Source organism: Anopheles darlingi, chromosome 3 (assembly GCF_943734745.1).
Source record: "Anopheles darlingi chromosome 3, idAnoDarlMG_H_01, whole genome shotgun sequence".
Taxonomy (NCBI): Eukaryota; Metazoa; Arthropoda; class Insecta; order Diptera; family Culicidae; genus Anopheles; species Anopheles darlingi.
This window is the reverse complement of record NC_064875.1, coordinates 52086054-52107397: the sequence shown is the minus strand read 5'-3', so window position 1 is coordinate 52107397 and position 21344 is coordinate 52086054. Positions and strand designations below refer to the sequence as shown.

Here is a 21344-nt window from a genome sequence, read left to right as displayed (position 1 = left end):
ACCATGTTCACCCGGTGGTCTTGTGTTTTGTCTCAACTTTTACTGAGTTCTACCATTTAAAATTCACAATAATTTAATCCAGCCTTCCGTCGCGTGATCTGTGTATCGATGGAACTGCACGGAAGGAAATAAAACTTAAAAGCGTTAAGCTACGCCGCCCCCCTTGACAGACTGTACATAGGTGATTGTAAATGCGCATCTCGTTCGCAATCCTCTCGATCAAAAGACGCTGCTGCTTCATCGATGGCTTAGAGCCGACTATCGGAAATGGTGCCCGGCTGGGCGAGCGCTTCCTTGCGTTCCTGTATTGCATTGCACAGCCGTCGGTACGGTCCTAGCGGTAGGCCCAACGATTTGATATCCGTTTCCGTGAGCATCATCAGCGTTTCCATGTCGATCTCGTTCTTTTGGAATCTGCAAACACGAGCGAGAAGATAAAAAACTCTGCTAACCAAGGGAGACACGCGCAATTCATCTAGATAAAGAGGATGCACTAGTACTACTTACACCGGATAATAATCCTCCAGTTTGAACGCAGCCAGAAACCGTAGTATCGCCAACGAATCGTTTTCGTCGTTGTCTGAGCTTTCTACATCTGACTCCGAGTCGGAAATGACGAGCTGGGAACGTGGTTTGATAGCGCCCTTTGTCGGTTTCGCCTTCACCGAACCATCGGAGGAAGCACTGGACGAGTTTTCGTTGCCGAGCTGGGCCAACACGTTAGATACCGATCGTCTGCAAGCAACAGTAGGGCAATAGCGGAATCAATTGCTGCAATCCGACTCCAGAAGGGTTAAGGACTTACGGAAATGCCAGATTGCCGAACGAGGGTCTACTGAATAATCCGGATGGACGCTGCAGCATTACATCTTCCGTCACCTCGTCGGTTGCGTTGGCCAGGAAGTCCGGCTGACTGAGGGAACGCGAAATGGTCCCAAACTTGCCACTCGCCGCACTACCACTGTCCTCGTCCGCATCATCATCCGCACAGCCATTGGAGTCGGAGACATCAAACACATCCTTCAGCTTGCCCCGCCGATCCGAGGCATTCGACTCTTCGTTCGAACTGTATGTACCGACGTAGAGCACTTCCGAGTCCCGCCGCAATCCCTGTATCGATCGTACACTCCGCTTACCATTCGCTTCCATCTCGCCGATCTTGAAATCTGGAAACCGATTCGCCTTTGTTAGTGACCTTTCGCTGGCCTATCCGATCGAACCATACCTCCGTTTTCCATCTGCTGTCGAACCTTCGCGGCGTCAGCACGCTTTTTGACTGCGCCACCACCACGCGTCACCGTACCACCAGCGCCACCGCCTACGAGGGTACTGAATTTGGTTGATGCCGGTGGCAAGGGATCAGTCAACCGCTGGCTTTGCAACAGATTACCCTGGCTACCGGACCAAAGTTTGTGTTTGAGCGCCTGCAGCATGTTCGAGGGACGATGCGGTCGCACCGTGCGCACCGTCGCATCCTGTTCCCGCTCGATCTTTTGCTGCCGGCTGACGAACTCACGCGCTCGTTTCTCGGACTTCTTTTTGGCTTGCTCCTTGAACTCGTGAGCCCGCTTCCTGTGTGACAAAGAGTGACATTAGAGAGTGAGTGGCCGAATGCCGGGCATGATCTTACAACTTACCGATCTGTGGCTTCTAGGGTTGCCGCCGCCCCATCGAGGTACCGCAAGATATGATCCCGATTGTTGATCGCCGCCAGGTCCTGCGCACTGTGATGGTCGATGTCAAGCGCGTAGATGTTAACGCCGAACTGCACGAGAAAGTCGACGCATTGCATGTGTCCCTTGGCTGCTGCTAGATGTAACGCAGTATTACCAAACTGATCCGCCTTGTCCGGATCCCCACTGTGTCAATAAAACGAACGATTCCGCATTAGTCCGATTTTTTCCGTCTGCTGGTGGGTGGTCGTAATGTTGCAGCTAGTTCCTATGGTTACGTACCCGCGGGCGACTAGGAGTTTTAAAGCATCGAAATGGCCCTCGAACGCGGCCCACAGGACGGGCGTCATGCCGTCCACATCTTTGGCGTTGGTCTCGGAACGGGTCGCTTCCCGCAACACGTCCAGCAGCCCATCTTTGGCGGCGCTGAAAAGGAACGGAAGCGCGTTATAATGGATCTTCCAGATCATTAATTCGATGGATCATGACTATAACCCCTTTCGTTGCGTGATAAGCAGTGATGAAATTCCCTTTTCAAACACTCTCCTACTCCGCGTGCTCACACCCGGAGCACTTAATCGTGTGCGTCAAGACACTTTTCTCGGAACTCGGAGCAACCACAATATGTAGGTCCCATCGAACAATCAAACAAACAAGAAACACTTAAGCGAGGCTTTCCCGTTATCGAATTAAATGGCCGGCACCGTTGAGCTGGCTTCTCGCGGCACCTGGCCTACCGTTGTTGCCAATTGTGGCTCGAGCAATGTGATATGAATCACCATCGAGCGGCAGCAGAGAAGCCTCCTAGTCACACGGGAGTGACTTCCCCCATTCATAAGGTGGCCACAAAAGGGAGGGCTTGATATGTTCGCGAAATAAAATAGGAAACTGCTGACGACGCCCAGCCACCGCAACATGATAGCATAATCGTTGCTTTTCGATGCAGAGCCCGTGAGAAAAGCTCTCACACTTTCATTCATTAGCATATTGGGTAGAAAAGATTGGTGGGATCAGCTCCAGGGTACGCGACGCGGGGTGAAGCGTACGGCTTATCGAACTCCGACCGACCTACCGGTGTATCCTATCTGACGACATCGCTTCCGTATTCTACCACCGGTAGGCATCTATTTCCGCTCTCATTGAAACGACGCCGTGTCGCTTCACGGCTTGAGCACTGCCAATGGAGGAGGCTGTGCCACCAGAACGGCGTTTGATGGGGTTTTTGAATCGATGCAAATTCAACCCTCGGTGACGTCTGTGGTTCCTCTTCGGTCGATGGACACTGCTGCTAACTAAAATGAGAAGTAAAAAGGGGAAGGCGAAAGGACTTAGCTTTTGGAGCAACTGGTACAATGAGATACAGACACACATATAAACACACACAAAGGATTATCCATTCGCAAATACTTCAAACAAGCTCAAACACTTCATCAGATTATCCGCATCTTGAACACATCCACCCCCAGATTTCGATTCTTCCAGCAGTTGCTTTAGCGGTGATCGGTTGTGTCCGCTAGGAGGTCCACTCGAAGTCCTACTTTCTTCCTTCCCCGGCTCCGCGAAAGCACCAAACCGAAGCCAAACACCGTAAGTTTCGTTTGCCAGCGCGACGGTGTCGACGATGGCGTACTTACCGAACCGTAACCACAATCGAAGATTGTGTGCCCGGGAGCCTCCTTCCTTCCCTCAAGAAGAAGGTGGCAGGGCGACCACTCCTAAGCACTATTTCACTTTATGCTAATGGCTGCGATCTGGAGATTTAAACGGCCAGTGGTTTCACTTTCATTGACGATTGTGCCACTGGCTGCAAGAGGTGCTTGTAATCGATTTAGGCGCGGTTAGGCCAACGATCTTGTTAAGCCGTTTGGTGCGTGTATTTGAAATGTAACAGAAGCGATCGTGATTCAAGGAGATGAGAGAAATTTCCCTTTTTCAAGCATTAGTCTCAATAACCGCGATTCGATCGCGGTGGAAGCGTTTGAACAGCGATCCGGAGGGTACCATAGATCGACTCTCTATTGAAATGCCCGATTGCTGCATTGTATAGTGCTTCGTAGGATGTAAAATGATTTCCGATTCCGAATCCAGTAACCGTCGAATAGAGACTCCTTTAATCAGAATATGATTCCCTTGGGTACTCTAAGTAAGTAGTAGCTTACCCCATCGACTGAAGCATTCCTTTTAAAATGGATTTCTCTACCAGCGCCTCCCAGTAGCCGCCGAGGCATTTTATCAAATACTGAACGCCCTAAAGGCGCCCCGAAGTGAAATTTATGGATATTGTGCTGGCAGCCTATTCGAAAACGCCATTATAGTGATAGCAAACAGTTAAGTAGCGTGCGAAATGACGCGATCAACAGTAAGTAACGCCTTCGCATTTCCACAACCACCACCTTGTCACGCCTCGTTTAGCAAATCCACCACCCTGCCGCCTATCGCTGGCCCATATCAGCTGGCGAGAAACCACGAAAACGTCGACGACGAGGAACGATAGATGACTAACTACTGTGCATTTAGCATAAACATCAGCAGCGAGCATCAGCGATTCGGTCGAATCCCTTAGGCCACCATCACTACACATGGACCAGCATGTAGTGAAAAGTGAAAACCAGTTTAGAAAGAGCGTTAACTCTAATGAACATCGAAAGCACACCGCGGTACCGGTGGCATAATATGTCGACACTCGCCGTGATCGATGGGCACGGCCAGGCACATTAGGGAGCCCAGGAATAGATCCGGAAATCGGCGTGTTAAATGCAGTTCACCGGCGGTACACATATTAATCGAGTTTTTCCTCTGCGGACAATCGGTTCGCTCAAAACCAGTCCGAACTGAAAGAAATCGACGGCAGACCGGGCGGACAGTTCGGTTCGACCACGAGCCAAACCGCGACCGATAAGCAGCTAATGCTTCCACCCACATGTCTCCGCGACCAAGGGCTTTTTTGCCGCTGAATACAGAACGGGGATTTTTTGTTGTCTTCGAGCGCGACTTCGAGATCACCGAACCGAGCTGGCCCATTAGCCGATTGTGCAATCCACACACCACTTCCTGCACCCCCACCGCGGGGCCTCGCTTGGCTGTCTTGGGTGGGTAACGCAAATATCTACGCAACGCGATCAACTCGCCACCCTCTCTCTCTCTCTCTCTCTGTCTCTCGTCTGCCATGCAATCCAATTTCAATGAACGGTAATTGTTGCCATGCTCACAGCATAGACGGCGATGAATCTATACGCTTTGGACCTCCGAGTGGCGAGAGCAAAACCATGGCGTTCTTTGGTTTGGAAATTCGTTAATTTGCGTTTAACCTCCACCGGATCGCTCCAATTTTGGGCCAGGCTATGCCACCTGCTGTAGCAGCAGCGTGGCTTGTCGAGCGCGCGGCATCATCGCCGTTGTTCACATCGATTTGGATGGGCGCTGACATCCAAACGACGGAATTGACGGATTGGACGACCTTCCGAGCTTTGCTCGTGTGCCCGAAGGTGGATCGAAATGCATGCCCGGGTCGCCAACACCAAGGTGGAAAAATAACGGGTGCCGCGGGGTGAATGGGAGTGGTGGGAGAGGACGACCATTCCACTAGCCTTGGCGTAATCGTTGACCTCCGGCGGAACCGCCCGGTGGCTGCATTTATGTGCACGCTGGTTTCGGAACAACAAAACCACGCGAGTCACGGGAACCCCCGGTTTGAAATGGGCGGGCGTGAACTCCACACCGCATACAGTGGTCTCTATCCACTGCTTCTCGTTTGTTCTAGTAGCGAACCGGTGTGAAAATGGCAACATTTTCTGCCATATTCCAAAGCAAAAATTCCACTCCACAGACACGCGATCACGATCGTCAGTTGGAAATTTCAATTTTTGTCGCACATTCTCGGGAATCGCTTTTTCGGACAGCATGTTCGCCCCGGTACCACGTGGAGACCGCCCATGCCCTTTTCCGTGTTTCTTCTAACATCAATTAGCTCTCGATGTTTGCTTGTCACGATACCGAGTGGCGTTGATTAGAATCTACAAAATTGGCACACCAACGCGTGAAGACGTGAGGAAGTAGTGGAGGGTGGGGATGTGACCAAACATCACATTCACATCACTACAACAGAACATCAGAGCCGAACATGACATGTCGGCGGCCAATAACCGCCTTTCTAACCACTCGTCTTGTGGGACGATAATTGAGACATGACGACGGTGACGACGCCGTTCCCAGGATGTAACTACCAAAGCTCACACACACGCCGACCGATGCCGAATCATCATCTGCAGCACCAGCAGCAGCAGCAACGCTCTCTCAAGGCTCTGGCCAACACCGCCTTCACCATTGCACAGCCGGCGCACATTCCCAAGAGCACCGTTTGCTTTTCATGGGGTTGAAAACATGACGAAATATGCTCGGCTTCTCGGTCGCAGCAGGGCGGGGACGAACTACATTGAACCCCATATTTTGGCACCCCCAATCGGGCTTCTTGCGCCCCTCGCGGATTCAATGCCAGCTTAAAAGGAGGGCATAAAAAGATGATCGTTCCTAGCTGGTAGCGCGTGAAAACGGGGAAGAAGACACGGCTAATCTCAATGTGAACTACGGTGTGCGATTGATTGCGGTTTCAATGCGTTTGGCCGCTGTAGGGCGTGGATGGTGAACGTGGATACAATGACAGTAGGCTTTGGTGTGGTAACAGTTGGAAGGTTGAGCAGCGAGTTTATCGAACGAGCGCATGGCTGGCTCTGCATACATTCACTTCTGGACAAATTTGCCAGCTTTGGATTATTGGGTTGTTTGTTCGTTGTACGTTATCATTCTTGATGTCTTCTTAAGGATTTTCCCCCTTTACAATCTTTATTTCAATAATTATTTGGTGATTATTCATGAGCTGTGGATGATTTACACTTTCACGATTTTGATTAATTTAAAATGAACTTCAAGTTGGTTTATCGTTTCTCTGGTCGGAACGCGACATTATGAAGGAAAATTAATTGACTTAAATACTGACACTGCTTACAGTTTGTCCTCAGACAAACTTTAAATTGAAACATAAACAATTCAACTGACAATTCCAAGCGGCCAAAAAGTCGTGGGAAGACCGTGGAAATGGAAAGTAATAAAATTAATTTAAAATTCCATCCACCTCAAACGGTCAGCGGTGGAAAAGGGGAAAGCAACGAAAGTGGTTTGTGACCTACAACAAATAATTGCTGGTACTTGCCACTAAACTATGACGAGTTAATGATAGCGTACGCCTAGTAGCGTTCCGCATAGAAATGATAGATAGGAATTATTGCTATTAACCCGAACAATGATTGCGTGCGGTCCCTCACACGTTTTAATCGAATTCCAATCAATTACCGTGTCATTAGCGTTCGTTACAATTACTTGTCACATTTACAGCTTGACACCAGCCTGGCGCTGTAAACCACAACCATCAATCAATTTTTATGTCGTATAACTTAACATCTAATCACATCATTCAACCGGGTTGTGTAAAACCCTCTCTCAATCCCCCGGGATCGTGCAGGAATGATCTAATTGCACCACGACCACAACTGAGTATCGGGTAACATATACGTATTCCTGGCCTGGGGATTTGTTGCCGCTCAGTCTAGGCACTAGAGCGCTGAGCTCAAGTTTATGCGTCGCGACGCGGATTACGTTCTAACCTGAGAGAGTGACCGCGCGCCGCAACTGTACACCCGCTATGACACTGACCTAACGCGTCACGACACACACGCGAGGAGGGGAACAGTCGCGCTGGTCAGCCATGTGCAACGACACAAACAGCCGGGACCGGCAGCAATCCTAGGGGGAGGCACCGTGCAGCCTTCAGCGAGAGAAGAAGCGCAAGGGCGAACCTCCACGCGGATCAACGCTGCCACCACGTTCACGTGATCAGACCGGAAGTAGCGTAGTAGAGGTGCTTGCGGTTTAATTACCACCGAGACCAAAATAAGAAAAAAAAACCGACGAGGGGAGTTGCGATCTACCGGAATTCCGCCACGTTTCTGCGCTCGGAATCTTGGATTGAAATTGGTTTTTTGGTGGGTCAGGGCGCAAGGGTTGGGAGCACAAGAAAGCAAATAGTTACATATTTAATGATGCCAGTGCTAGCCTGCGCCAGATGCCACTTGGCGATGGTCATGCATTTTTAATGTTTAAACATAGCTCCACCACAACATAGCCCCTGGGGAGCTCGGGTTCTGTTTGTTTTGATGTTCTTCATCATTCACCGCATCACGAGCGCGAAGAGGTCGCGGGAACAGAGTTTCAATTCCACTTTGTTCTTCTTGATCTCCAGTGCTTCTTCTCTGTACTTGCTTATTCACTCCACAGCTCTGCAGACGAACACGGCGAACAATGGGATAGTTAGGTGCAGGTTAGATGCCACCCCCACCCCGCGTATCTGTGATGCATCCACACACCGTAATGTAAACATAAGGGTGCATGCAAAGAGCAACATGCAATTTGTGTCTTCCGGCGATCTGACGGCGGTGACGCTCATTCGCACTTTGCTGTGCGCCATTCGCGAACCAATTCCACTCCAAAAAATGGAGTGGGAGGGAATTGTGTCTTCTAATGGCCTGCACTACCGGTGGACTGGTAAAGCCCACCTGTCGCCGTCGCTGGAACACATGCGGGGGCTTCAGCGATACAGTGCTATCATTAAATGAATTCATCAACCAGCTCCGGGGAGCGGACTCTATTGGAATGCAAATGCGGAGCAGATAAAGCGACCCCTACTCGGGTCCGCCTCTACTCGGTGTGGCTGCTGGTGTGTAGTGAAACCATTTTTAGACTCAGTTTTGAGCAGGCTAAACTGGGCTTTCTGCTGTGTTAGCCCTGTTGTGGGATCGTTTTAAATAACCAGCGACCATCATCAACCAACGCGCTGATTGAGATCGCATGCAGGCGCAATTAATATTAATCTTCAAACTTGTGCTAAAGCTCCGATTCCGATGGTAAGGAGAGGAATTGAATATTTTAAAATTGGCCACCCCTCACCGCGCTCTTGACGGCCTGTGAGCTGCTCAGCGGTAGCACAAAACATCAGGCAACGATCAGCAAACAACGGCTGGCCATCGGTGCGGACCGTAATTGGCCAGCCAGATGCCACACAGACGCCACCGACCTTCACCACTCGGTTGTTCACCGTCCATCATTCGGTTGTGCAGCAAAATGGCCAACTATGCCACAGGGCCAGCAATCGCAAACAAACCTGTCACCCGGGCCTGGGAATGCACTAGACGGATCGGCCTACCTACGAAGAGATCCGCGATTTTGCCCTTTTCTCTCCCAACGTCGCCTGGTACGAACTAACGATGAGGACACGTTTGATGGACCTCTCGTGTCGGCCGTTTTGATGCTTCGGTGCGATCTCCGTGGTGGTGCATCAAAGCGGAAAGCATAAACGCAGCCACCGCACGATAACGAGTCTTGACGCTGCACCGCTTCTTCGAGAGGGAATGCTTTTCCTCGACGAGGGGTCGATGATGATGATGACGGTTCCTCGCTGGCAGGCACGGTACGGCCAAGCCAAGCGAACTGTAACCACCGGCAGCACACCTGCAGAAGCGCAATCAAAGCAACCGAACACACATCGTCTGCGTGCTCTCGTGACCCAGCGACGAGTCACGGCAACACAGATAACGTGCTGTTGGAGATCCGGTTGAAAGAGAGGAAGGAAAATTCATTAAACCGAAAGGGCTGCCCGGGAACCACTCATCACAACAGGATTTCAATAACCATCCAACTAGCCAAACAAGCCACAATCGGTCCGCAATAAACTCAAGTGATGAGGAGCGAAATTAGTCATTACTGATATGGAACTCCGTGCAGAGCCAGAGTAGGGTGGTGTTATCATGATTGTCACCTTGATATCTGTCGCACCACACACATACACACATACAGACACACGCGCGCGAGCAAACACGGATCCACACACTCGCGAGCAGCAGGCCGGAATTGGTGATAAGATATGGCCACATCACGGAATCGCCACGAATAACCCATTTCAATTGGCACTCGACTTCTATTGTGGGCTTCTGCGGTCCACTCTGGATATTGGTACCAGGGGGCATCTGACTAATTTTTCTTTTTCTTCGATCCCGGAACTACCCTTAGCATCGTGTTCCCAGTAAAACCGCGGATATACGGTCTCAAAATGTCAAAAGGGAATTCCGGAGCCTACTTCTCTGCTACGATACTGCTATTGCTGGAGATCTGCAAAGGGGGGCTGCTGCTGCTGCTGCTTGGGGTTACTCTTGGCGTAGACAGCGAGACGATCACGCACAACGCTATACAGCAGCACACACACGTACACAGCACCAACACACGCACAAAAAAAAAACCGGGACGGGAAGGGCAATCAGAACAACGCATGGACGCAATGCGAAAACACGGAATAAGCTAAAAACCACCGAAAAGAAGCATAACGGAACCCTTTGCTCCAACCACTGCTCCACTGTTCTCCTCCACCTCCTTTACCCCATTTTGGAGCGACGATTGCTGACGAAACACAAACAGCGCCAACCCAGCGTACGACGGGGGTGTGCGTCCATCGTTCAGTCCAGCAGAAGGAAATTACACTCGCATGGCAATCTGCGGCTACTCCAAGAATCAATGGCGGCGCTAATTACAAACGGATCCACGGCGGAAGCGAAAGAGGAGGAAGAGACGGTGGGTCATTTACACTTACGCGGAGAGATCGCTGCGGTCGAAAGATCGGGTGGTCTGGGACTACTGGGGACTGGTAGATGGAAAGGCTACCGCGATCACTTTTGAACTGAGCAGCCTCGCTTTACCCTTTCGGAGCTGCTCTGGTACCATGGAACGCGAGAGGCAGGCTCACCACTCTCCGCAACCAGGTCTACAGTCACCGGCCGAATAGAGCATTCACGCTGGGTCGTCACAACTTTGACTTACAAATGTATCGTATACTTAGTGTGTTTTTGTGAAATCATTGGACTTCATGGTTTTTTTTTAATTTATTGAATTTGAAATATTGAAAATAACGAATAAAATTGATAGAGCTACCTGGTAAACGAAAAGCAGATACATTCATACATTTTATACGATTAGCCTAGTAGCAGGGAGATTAATTGAATTGATTATTGAAAAATGTTCATTAAGTAAAAAAAAATGCTTCCAAGACAATCGCGGTGGCCACCTGAATTTGCCATTGACTGTACCAGGTGTATAAATTCAAAATGTGTGCGTGTGTTTTCCAGGAAAGCGCTATTGTTGCGAAGGGGGGAATCTCACGTTCATTTCGATTGAAAGGGGGTTGGCTATCATGAGTTCTGTGGCACAGGTGGCGCAAATGTTTAGGTTTATTTTTAATACGCGATCGCGATCTCGACCACGTGTTGTGGCGGTTACTGCTTTGCGATCTCCACGTAAACCGTTGAAGGAATCCTGTTAAACCACGTGTTTTGAATTTTACTCTATTAATAAATTAACTAGCTGCCCCGACAGACTTTTTACTTTAACTTTGACTTTGATTTTGAAAAATGTCGTTAGGTATAATTTTATCTACGTCATCATTTATTCGTATTTTATCAATTAACCAAATCAATAACTAGGTCAGCTAAGGATTTTGATAATTGACATAATGTTTTAATTGTACACCCAGATTTTGCCTTTCGCGTCAAATGATGTCATTTGGAAACATGAATTATGTTTTCCAAAAATTTTAATAAAATACTTTGGTTTCGGCTTGCACAACGCTCATTAAGTGGTTCAAATGGTGGTATGGTTTTTATATCACACGGCATTACAATACGACACACTTGATCAATTTTACCGATATTCAGCTAACGATGATTTGCATAGTCACATGGTAGATCAAAAGAAACCCTACAAATTTGCTCAAACGTCGGTCGATCAGATCGGGGGCCTTGGTAAAATTTGGTAAAAATGCATCTACTGAAATTTTTCGTTCCTGTCCACGATAAACCCATGACCGTTCAAAGACAGTACGAAGTCTGTCGACCAGATAGTAACCATTGCCGCGTCTTAATAAAAATCAATCACACTGCTATTTGGTTCAACAAAACGAAACATATTTTATTGGGATAATTATTCTAAGTAGTAACTTTCTAGCAGAGAGTTTTGGCACAATTTTGAAAGTAACCTAAATGTTGCTATACTTTTCGAGGTAACAAATTACGCTGCACGATCGTCGACACTCTCATTTGGTTTTATTGGCTCGTTGTCCATCCTAGACCAGCTAGCTCCTGTAGTTATCTTTAGCTGCACCGCCTTCCTATTAGCACAACAGCCGGTACTAGTCGAAGTTTAAATATTTGATCATTCGCGTCGCGTATACCACTAGCCGCCAGCCGCTGACCGTGCTTGATGTGCGAAATGTTGTCCCTCACATCCCACTAACGCGTGCTAATGGTCGAAGGTCGCGAACGATCCTTTGCAATCCATCAAACGAACCCATTTATCACTTAACGAGCTGCAAAAGGAAAGGGTGTGCGAGGTATAATCGGTTTCTCTTATCAACGAAGTGACGAGCGTCCACTCACGGACTGACCGGCCGATTACTAAACTCTTGTCCCAACTCGCGTCTAAATCGCACAGATTAGACACCGAAACCACCGCACCGCAAGTACGTGTGTGGACCGTTTTCAATTCCTCTTCTTCTGCTTGCTCGCTCCCCGGCCCTTTGATTTGGCTGCCCCGGGGAAGATCCGCCGTACAATGGCCTTGACGACCAAAACGAACCCAACTAGCGACGATAGGACAATCAGCGCCATCAAGGCGTACACATCCAACAGATTGTACTCGATGAAGGAGAGCTTCGTCGATGGTGACTGTAGATGCGGTGCACCACGATGCCGCAACACGTACTCCACCCAGTAGACGGCCGTTTTGGCGGGACCGAGTGGCTGATCGCGATAGCGTGTCGAGATGGTTTTGGCCGCTCGCGTGTACGATTCGTCCGAGAGGACCTTCCGGATGGCAGCGAGGATCGTTTCCTCACTCAGTGACTCGTAGTCCAGCTTCAGCCCATAGCCGGCCCGTTCGGCCCGGGCCAAATTAAGCTCCTGATCACCGTAGATCGGTACGCCGACCATCGGTTTCCCGTGGTGAAGTGCCTCCGTCGAACCGAGCAGACCACCGTGCGTGATGAACAGCTTCACCTTCGGATGGGCCAGTATGTCGTTCTGTGGCATCCACGACCGTATCAGGACGTTCGCCGGCCGGTTCGGCAGACTCTCGTTCTCGTACTTCCAGATCACACGCTCCGGCAGTTGCCGGAACGCGTTCACAAACGCATCCCGCTTCGATTCCGGGAAATTGCGGCCCTTCAACATCGAACCCATCGAGAAGTAGATCACGCCATGCTTTGCCGATTGAATATACTCCTCGAGCTCATTTGGCAGCGGTTTCGCTTCCTCGATCTGTATGCCCCCGATCTCGATGTGGTTCGGGGCGTACGGGTGCGGATAGCTCAGCGAGAAGTGTTGGTTCACGAACGCCAACCGCACACTCTGCAGCGTCTCGGTGAAGGTCCGTTTGGCATTGGGGAAGTGGCGCCGGTACAGCGCTTCCTGTTGGGGCAGATACACCATCCGGTAGTATAGCTTGTCAGCGTGGGCCACGAGCGCATTCACGAAACGCTGCCAGAAGCTCATCTCGTTCGTGTAGCTGAGGAAGGTGTGCGGGATGTAGGAATACGGGTATGGTGTACCGACGAGCTCGTTCGTCCACATGGATGCACCGAACGGGGAAAACACCATCAGCTCGCCGCCAAAGTGTTCCGCCAACCCGTACAGCACCTCACTGGCGAACGATTCGACGATGACGGCATCGAACCGCTCACCGGAACTCATCAATTCCACCATCTTCGGATGGTTCAGGATAATCTCTGACACTCCCGGTCCGATCTCGGAGTACACCAGGTACAGCACGAATAGGTTCGGGGCACTTTTGTACTGGAACAGGTCGGGACCCTCGACACCGTGAGCTTCGGACAGCTCCGGTAGCAGAATGTCCCGGTGTCGATCCGCGGGAGCTCCCTTCATGGCGTACGGGCTCACAATTGTCACGTTATGGCCCGCATCGATAAGCGCGCCCATTAGGCCAGCCCCAATAATGTAATGCGATCGGCCACACGAGGGCAAAATTCCCAAAATTTTTTTTACACCACCCGCTGGCGGTTGGGAAGCCCCCCACCCGCTGGCTACCAGCAGCGCCAGCAGGAACACTAGACTCACCGAACGCATCTTTCACGACTGACTGACTGACAGACTGGCTGGCAGGCTGGCGGTGAGCTGTGATCGTCAGTAGGCCACAATCGTTATCGCTTGTCGCGGTTCGTGATAAGCTTCGTGTGACCGTGACGCTATGGGGTGAGGGGGTACCGGCCCTACTACCGACCGACGATGTCTATATTTGTTTAGAGACCAAACGATGACAAATATAAGGTAACGCGTGCCACCGAGCAACGGTGCACTTGACGAACCGAGTACAAACAGAGCTGTGTAAGCAGTGCCTCGTCCCGCAACTGTGACCTTCTTATAGCCGGCAAGCGGCAGCGAGGTTACTTTCAAAGCAAGTGTTTTGCGGTACGACACCCGACGAGAGGAGGGCTAGCTGAATGGCCATTTTAATAAAGCGCCTTGCTGCTGACCACGTGTTCGTATGGATCCGCTTGCGAGACATTCACAGATACGGAACAAGAGCCACAACTGTTTTAGCCATTGTCGGATTTGATTCGGATTAGTAATACTGTTTAGATAAATGGTTTATTAATATTGCTTAATGCTTGGAATGGTTTATTAATATTGCTCCACCTTGGAAGCCTTACAAATGCAGACACTCGTGAAACGCTACAAAAGCCACTTTTTCGACCAAAGCAAAATCTAATCAACGATGATAGGACCCCGTTGCCATGTAGGGCTGCATAAGTTACTGTTACCTTATCTTTGTATTTCTGATTGTACGATAATTAGCTCTGCGATGGAGCGCATACCAAAAAGGATAGGGTCAACGTCAACGAGCATGATTTCACGCCTCCGCCACGTGAGGCACAGTGTCTAGATAAGAAAGAGTAGGGTAGTAGTCGTTGTAGTAGATACACATTGTGCCGCCTATGCCAACATGAGTTTGCAGAAATGGTACGATCTTCGATCGTACCCAAAATTCTCTCATCACCAACCACACACAAACCTCAGCCGTTCGAGGGGAGCGCGAGAGGGAGGCTTAACATTTTGAACAAATATTATCGACTCTCGCGCCAACGTCTGCCTTCTCCCCCCCCCCCCCCCCCAACAATACACATCTACACAAATACACAGGAACATTGTTTGCTTCACACTTTTATACGCGGCTAGACGCGAGATAGCGACGTTACGAGTTATGGTCGATGGTCCATCGCGCGCGGAATTCGGAACATGCGACTATTCCAGCCGGAGACACGCACAAGGGCACACCTATAGCGATGGTCAAGTTCAGAGTCACGCTGGCGGTGTCGATCGCGTTGGTTGCCCTCTGCCTGATCGGGCTTCCACCGGCGATCGATGGCGCAAAAATTTTGGGAATCTTTCCAACTTCTGCCCGTAGCCATTTTATTGTAGGCTCTTCTCTAATGAAGGAGTTAGCACGACGTGGTCACGAGGTGAGTTTTCGGAAGCAAATCCGAATGTATGTGTGTGTGGTTTCTATTACTTACGAATTCCTCTCACGTCCTACCCTCACAGGTGACTGTTATCAATCCATTCCCGCAGAAGAAACCGCTGCCCAATTACCGAGACATTGATGTATCAATTGAACAGGATATCATGAAGAGTGCGTTTGGTTACGGCAAGGTTAGCATCTTGGTGACACTCGATTAATGTGCCCTGCCATTCGGTTACAGATTTCATGCCCAACATGCTCGATTTGGCTGATCACTCTGTGATCGAGAGTATTACGAAGACGTACGAGTTCGGTCACTTGATCACCAATCAGACACTGCAGCACCCGAATGTCCACCGGTTGCTTAGCTCGAACGAAAAGTTTGATCTCGTCATCATGGAGGCGTTCTTGAATGATGCTCATCTAGGTAAAGCAGAGCATGGGAGCTTGGTTGATCATATCGTATAGTTGCTAAATCATTTTGTTGCTCATTTCCAGGGTTTGCACATCACTTCAAAGCCCCGTGCGTAGCGTTGTCCACCTTCGGTGCATCCCGTTGGACCAATGAAATGGTCGGTACACCATCACCGATCTCGTACATTCCCCATCCCTTCCTGCGCTTCACCGATCGTATGTCGTTCGTCGAACGGATCGGCAATGCGCTCATGACGGTCGCGGATATGATCGCCGGCCAGTTACTCGACTTCCCCGTTCAGAGCGCGATGTACGAGCAGGCATTCCCGGGACCGAAGCCTCCCTTAGAGCACCTGCGCAAGCATTCCGTATCGCTGGTGCTACTGAACAACCACTTCAGTTTGAGCTACCCGCGACCGTACGTTCCGAACATGATCGAGGTTGGCGGAATGCACGTGAACCGCAAACCGAAACCACTGCCCGACGATATTAAGGCCATTCTGGATGGGGCACCCCACGGAGTGATCTATTTTTCGCTCGGTTCCAATCTCCAGAGCCGGCAGCTGCCGATCGAGAAACGTGAAGCGATACTGCGCGTGTTCGCCAGCCTGAAGCAGACGGTCCTGTGGAAGTGGGAGGACGAGACGCTGCCAAACAAGCCGGACAATGTGATCGTAAAGGCGTGGTGGCCCCAGGATGATATTCTTGGCCATCCGAATGTGCGGCTCTTCATCACGCACGGTGGTCTGCTCAGTACGACCGAGTCTATGTACCATGGTGTTCCTGTCATTGGTATTCCCGTGTTCGGTGATCAGTACCTGAACATGGGCAAGGCGGAACGGACTGGCTACGGGTTGCTGCTGCCGTATAAGGAGATTAGCGAGGAGCGACTAGCGACCACGATTGCGAAGATACTAAGCGATTCCAGCTACCGGACCGTCGCGCAATCCATCTCGGCTCGTTACCGCGATCAGCCGCAGAATCCGCTCGATTTGGCCGTGTTTTGGGTGGAATATGTGATCCGGCATAAGGGTGCCGTACATTTGAAATCGGCAGGCCAGGAGCTTGGGTTTTTGCAGTACCACGGCATCGATGTGTTCGCTACCATCATCGGTGTTCCGGTGCTATTCATCTATCTGCTCTCCAAGCTGCTCTGCGGAAAACGAACCAAGCATAGCAGTGGTGGAAAGGGGACAGTTAGTGGCTCGAAGAAACGAAACTAAACTTTTGCCTGTAAGCGAGTGAACTTAAGTCTAGATTCTGAAATAGAGAGATTGTTTTGGAGTGTATCATAGGTCTTCCGTGTGAATCTTTCATCTGCCGTAATGATAAGACGAAGTCTTATGCTGTGAATGAAATTACTCCCAATTTCAAACTTCACTGGCGGACCTCTACTGCTCTTCTTCGTGCCAGCAATTGAAACTCCAGAGAGCGTGAGCGAAATGCTTAGAAAAAACTTCTCAACTAGTTTGACCTTCACATGATGAGGAAGCAGGTTTTTGGCTGAACCGAGCCGCAACAGGTTACCGTGAGCGACATAGCATACAATCGAACATCGCCCGGTGATCAGACGTGGTTGCTGTGGTTTTGGTATTTTCAACTGTTGTCTTATCGCAATGCGCTTTGGTATGTAATAAACTGTTTTCAATAAAGAATACGAACAATGCAATCGGCTACTGCAATGCCAATCGTGATATCTCTCTTTCTGTTCGCGTGTAAAAGATGATAAGACCCAGTATCTATATTGGAACCAGGGTTGGGTGACAGAGCAATTTCGGTGCAGAGAATGATTTGCTCGTATAAAGATGCTTTGTCATGCAGAGCGTGATTTGTGTATTCCGGCTCTGGTTCGGATCTATGATTTCTATGAATTGACTTGACAGAATTGGCCCATAATATTGTAACATGAACGAATTTGGAATTCATTATCCAAAATATGTTTTATACTTCCTCATTTACCTGTTTTCAATTCTAGCTCGACAGCTTAAGGTTCATAAGTTTCTCGAGAACATTTTCATTCGACAATTGCTTCTGTGAGGAAGTACCATCGTCATCGTCGTCTTCATCATCATCAGCGCCAGATGCATCGCTTAAGCTAACGGGAGACTCGTAATCATCTGAATCCGTTGCATACGAATCGGAATCCTGAGTAATGACATCCTTCAGGAGCCTCTGTACCACATTTTCCTCACCGAACCCGAGCGGTTCCGGGTGTACTTCCGGTAGAGTCTGCATAGTAAAGTGAACACGAAGAGTGAGCGAAGCATTCAAAACTATTTCTGGCTGTGTCACAGTTTACCTCTTCAAGTTCCTCCACGATTCGCAGTAACAGCGCATCATCCAGCGCCAGTTCGACATATCGGATGTAATCCTTGATGTAGTAGTGGTTCAGAATAGCACAATCGGTCGTCTTAAAAGCTTCGTATGCATGAAACAACTCCGTAGTTAGCCAGTCTTTTCGATTGGTTGCGGCACGTATTCGCTCGATCAGTGTATCCACGCAGAGCTGAGTGAGATCTTTGTTTCGATAGAATGGATATGTGCAAGATCGTCGATAAAACGATCGCAACAATGCTTCTACATTGCTGAATTCCACGAAATATGACAACGTAGCGGATATTCTTTGAATGTTGATGTGCGAATTCGCCTCGTTCAGTTCGTTGTTATTGGTCAAACGGTCGTAGGCGATAGCGAGCAGGATATCGAACATACCAAGCATCACAGGACGGTGCTCCGAGATGGATTTAATCAGCTCTCTCTGTTTCGGTTTCTCGCCAATAATCGCATTCGCTCGATAGCGTTGTTCGTCGGTGAGTGATTTAACTGGCGAAAGATCGCTCAACTTGAGACCCAACTTATCGATCATAAATTGTATGTAGTCCATTCCGTAGTGGTCGGCACTAAAGTCTGCCTTTTCTGCTGCCTCCATTGAGGCCAGTCGATCCGGTAAGGAATGCAGTTTTGGGTTGGAGAGAGTTTTTAGCTCCTGGCTTGTGTCCTAAGGTAAATTGTGATTGTTAATATCGATATGAAAGTGGTGTTCAATTACTTCAAACATACCATCGAAAGGGGACCGTTATAGAGTAAGCCGAAACCGTAGGGAAAAGTACTATCCGAGGAAGTCTCTTTACTGCTGGTTGCTATGTCCAGCGGAACTCGGAATGTAACGCTGCTTTTCTCGTAATCTATATGCTCTGGCAGCACTTTGCCACATTTACCGGCACGTTCCAGCGGAATTCTGCAACATAGTTTTGTAGCAAAATACTATAGCAATTTATCGGTGCTTTAATCGCTGTTCTTTACTTCCTACCTGGCATGATACGGCGGTGCTGTGAAGACGGACTCGTGCGGGAACACATCAAGCACAAGATCACTTTCATGCTCTAGATCGAGTTCGGGCAGATCGAGAACAATTTTCGCGTGCTGGGAGTCGTAAGATACGGTAAACTTTAGATTATCGTCCATTTCGTCGCAGAAATCCAGCTATTCGACGATTTCCTTGCCGGTCACACTTTGCGCCGTTCGCGTTTGTTTATATTTATGCCTGTGACAACTAGCATGTGACCGATAAATGGTCTTTAAAGAGTCGCGCGGATGACTAGTCGATTTATTGAAATAATTGTTGATATTGCACTAGTTTAAAGGCACGATGTTCGATAGAATAATTGCCGAATCGTGCTCGCTAAGCGGAAAAGTTGTGCCTTGTTTTTGGCAAGCCGTAGACATCTACCTCTTTAAAACGCACGTGATAAATAAGAAACTGTTCGGCGTGAAAACGTTGTCCGTGTCGATCTACAAATATCGAAATGAAACCGACGACCTTGTGGAACGTTTCTGCGAAGAACGGGATCTCGAAGAGCATCTATCGGAACGAGGCTATGAGCTGACGAGGGCGGTAGAGGAACTGAACAGTCCTTCGGTGGACCGTCTAGCTCGTTGTGGCGGCGACGGATTGATCATCGTGAATAGATTGCTCCCGAAGAATGTAAACAGTTTGGATTCGCTGGATGTGGTCTGCTTGGTTGGTAAGATTTGGTGTAGAGTCTAGGACTTCAAGATAATGATCTTTCATGTATTTTATCCAGATTTTAGGTCCCACACGCTGTACCTGAAGCGACAAAGGAGCGGACTAGAGAACAATCTGTTTCCCAGTTTTGCTTTTGTAGTGCAAGCCCAAAGCGAGGGGAAGCTCTCTATACGATGTCGCTCAGGTGATACTACCGATGATCGATCGATCGTCTGGTTGCGAGACGTGCTCCTTTGCCGAATGATGAAATGGATCGAAGCAAGCTCCCCAAGAAGCGAAATGACCGATGGTACGAACGCTACCATTCACTCGCTAGCGATGATTGACGATATGGAGGAGTACAATCAAGTGTTTCATGAGCTGAAACAAAAGTACGGCCTCTCGATGGTCTCGATCTGGCCCGAGTGTACCGATCCGCAAAAGTTCGTTTTTGAGGACATCGCTATAGCGACATATCTGATAGTGCTGTGGCGGCAAGAACGTCGATCGAATGCCGAGTGTGCAATGCAATCGTTTGTGGATCTGGGCTGCGGGAACGGACTGCTCGTGTACATACTGGCAAGCGAAGGCCATCGTGGATACGGGGTCGATCTAAGAAAACGCAAGCTATGGGATCTGTACCCAGGCGGTACAACGGATTTGCGGGTTCAAGCACTCATACCATCTGACGCATCCCTGTTTCCCGACATCGACTGGATCATTGGGAATCATTCAGATGAGTTGTCACCCTGGATTCCGGTCATAGCCGCACGCAGTGCACACTCTTGTCGCTTCTTCCTGTTGCCCTGCTGTGCGTATGAGTTCGACGGAAGCAAATATCAGCGACAAAACTGTGCCCTCAGCCAGTACGGAGACTTCCTGCAGTACGCCAAACAAGTAGCGGAAGTGTGCGGCTTCCGAGTGGAAACGGATCGTCTCCGAATTCCAAGTACCAAGCGCACCTGCATCATCGGGAGTTCCAGAAGCTATCCACCGGAGGAGTACGCCAGTTACGATCGTAAAATTCAAATGTTTATTGACGAGCGATCGAAGCAACATAGCGTGCCGACGTTGTCAAGCAATTCCAAGGCGGACGGATGGTCGGTAAATTTTAAACCACGAGAAAGTACGGAAAAGGTGCGCAACTGCACCAAGGTCGATCGATCGATCGTAGAAAAGATAGTTGCGATTGTTTTTCAATCGTTACTCGCAAAAAAACGCGTTTTTCCCGAGCATGTCCAGCAAAATTGGAATGCCGGTGGTACATTATCAATGGGAGATCTAGTGGAAATGATACCTCAGCAGTATCTGACCGCCTTGAAAGCTGAATGTGGAGGACTGCAAACGTTGCTAAAGAATAATCATCAAATATTCTTGGTACAAAATGGGACAGTGCAAGTGCGGATACCTAGGAAAGCGTCCGAAACGAAAGAATCGACTGTAGCGAGGAGAACAAAAAAGGTGAAAAACCACAAACCCGTTAATTTGAAGCAGAAAACGTGTTGGTTCTTTAGAAACCATCCAGACGGGTGTCCCCTGGAAGAGTTTGAATGTCGATTCAATCACGAAAAATAAAGGAAACTAAATAAACCCCAACGGCTGTTGGAATTAGAGTTACTAAATTATTG

At 49.2% G+C, this 21344-nt stretch overlaps 5 protein-coding genes across 6 annotated transcripts; 2 read left to right on the top strand and 3 right to left on the bottom strand.

The window, feature by feature from the left end:
- Positions 1–20: 20 nt before the first annotated feature.
- Positions 21–10472, bottom strand: LOC125957333 (Usher syndrome type-1G protein homolog). Of its 2 annotated transcripts, none has more exons than XM_049689974.1 (8): positions 10363–10472; positions 2746–2965; positions 1956–2099; positions 1638–1859; positions 1226–1572; positions 806–1166; positions 508–735; positions 21–414 (listed from the first exon to the last, which is right to left on the bottom strand). In XM_049689974.1, the coding sequence occupies exons 2-8, from the start codon at positions 2766–2768 to the stop codon at positions 249–251; spliced, it is 1491 nt and encodes a 496-aa protein (XP_049545931.1). In that variant the 5' UTR covers positions 2769–2965; positions 10363–10472; the 3' UTR covers positions 21–248. The 2 variants fall into 2 exon arrangements, with proteins under 2 accessions (XP_049545931.1, XP_049545930.1); XM_049689973.1 differs by lacking the exon at positions 10363–10472 and adding an exon at positions 10152–10171.
- A 1222-nt stretch (positions 10473–11694) lies between these two features.
- Positions 11695–14127, bottom strand: LOC125957322 (UDP-glycosyltransferase UGT5-like). Its single transcript, XM_049689954.1, has one exon. It carries the CDS (start codon positions 13901–13903, stop codon positions 12302–12304), a length of 1602 nt encoding a protein of 533 aa, XP_049545911.1. The 5' UTR covers positions 13904–14127; the 3' UTR covers positions 11695–12301.
- Positions 14128–15056: 929 nt separating this feature from the next.
- LOC125957324 (UDP-glycosyltransferase UGT5-like) lies at positions 15057–17424 on the top strand. Its single transcript, XM_049689956.1, has 4 exons — positions 15057–15297; positions 15380–15467; positions 15538–15723; positions 15795–17424. Exons 1-4 carry the CDS (start codon positions 15121–15123, stop codon positions 16931–16933), a joined length of 1590 nt encoding a protein of 529 aa, XP_049545913.1. The 5' UTR covers positions 15057–15120; the 3' UTR covers positions 16934–17424.
- Positions 17425–17625: 201 nt separating this feature from the next.
- Positions 17626–19239, bottom strand: LOC125957335 (protein SHQ1 homolog). Its single transcript, XM_049689978.1, has 4 exons — positions 19021–19239; positions 18771–18948; positions 18010–18708; positions 17626–17939 (listed from the first exon to the last, which is right to left on the bottom strand). Exons 1-4 carry the CDS (start codon positions 19173–19175, stop codon positions 17682–17684), a joined length of 1290 nt encoding a protein of 429 aa, XP_049545935.1. The 5' UTR covers positions 19176–19239; the 3' UTR covers positions 17626–17681.
- Positions 19240–19359: 120 nt separating this feature from the next.
- LOC125957317 (probable tRNA (uracil-O(2)-)-methyltransferase) lies at positions 19360–21316 on the top strand. Its single transcript, XM_049689943.1, has 2 exons — positions 19360–19735; positions 19796–21316. Exons 1-2 carry the CDS (start codon positions 19360–19362, stop codon positions 21289–21291), a joined length of 1872 nt encoding a protein of 623 aa, XP_049545900.1. The 3' UTR covers positions 21292–21316.
- The last annotated feature ends 28 nt before the right edge of the window (positions 21317–21344 follow it).

What these genes read in the sequence shown, in the direction of transcription:
- LOC125957335 (XM_049689978.1), bottom strand. Translation starts at nt 19,175, where the DNA reads ATGGACGATAATCTAAAGTTTACCGTATCTTACGACTCCCAGCACGCG. An exon ending in GCACCGCCGTATCATGCCAG is followed by an intron (nt 18,949 to 19,020) that starts GTAGGAAGTAAA and finishes ACTATGTTGCAG; the next exon opens with AATTCCGCTGGAACGTGCCG. An exon ending in ATAACGGTCCCCTTTCGATG is followed by an intron (nt 18,709 to 18,770) that starts GTATGTTTGAAG and finishes AATTTACCTTAG; the next exon opens with GACACAAGCCAGGAGCTAAA.
- LOC125957333 (XM_049689974.1), bottom strand. Translation starts at nt 2,768, where the DNA reads ATGTCGTCAGATAGGATACACCG. An exon ending in TTCGGCAATCTGGCATTTCC is followed by an intron (nt 736 to 805) that starts GTAAGTCCTTAA and finishes TGTTGCTTGCAG; the next exon opens with ACGATCGGTATCTAACGTGT. An exon ending in CTGGAGGATTATTATCCGGT is followed by an intron (nt 415 to 507) that starts GTAAGTAGTACT and finishes TCGTGTTTGCAG; the next exon opens with ATTCCAAAAGAACGAGATCG.
- LOC125957322 (XM_049689954.1), bottom strand. Translation starts at nt 13,903, where the DNA reads ATGCGTTCGGTGAGTCTAGTGTTCCTGCTGGCGCTGCTGGTAGCCAGC.
- LOC125957317 (XM_049689943.1), top strand. Translation starts at nt 19,360, where the DNA reads ATGTTCGATAGAATAATTGCCGAATCGTGCTCGCTAAGCGGAAAAGTT. An exon ending in GGATGTGGTCTGCTTGGTTG is followed by an intron (nt 19,736 to 19,795) that starts GTAAGATTTGGT and finishes TATTTTATCCAG; the next exon opens with ATTTTAGGTCCCACACGCTG.
- LOC125957324 (XM_049689956.1), top strand. Translation starts at nt 15,121, where the DNA reads ATGGTCAAGTTCAGAGTCACGCTGGCGGTGTCGATCGCGTTGGTTGCC. An exon ending in TAGCACGACGTGGTCACGAG is followed by an intron (nt 15,298 to 15,379) that starts GTGAGTTTTCGG and finishes CTACCCTCACAG; the next exon opens with GTGACTGTTATCAATCCATT. An exon ending in CTTGAATGATGCTCATCTAG is followed by an intron (nt 15,724 to 15,794) that starts GTAAAGCAGAGC and finishes GCTCATTTCCAG; the next exon opens with GGTTTGCACATCACTTCAAA.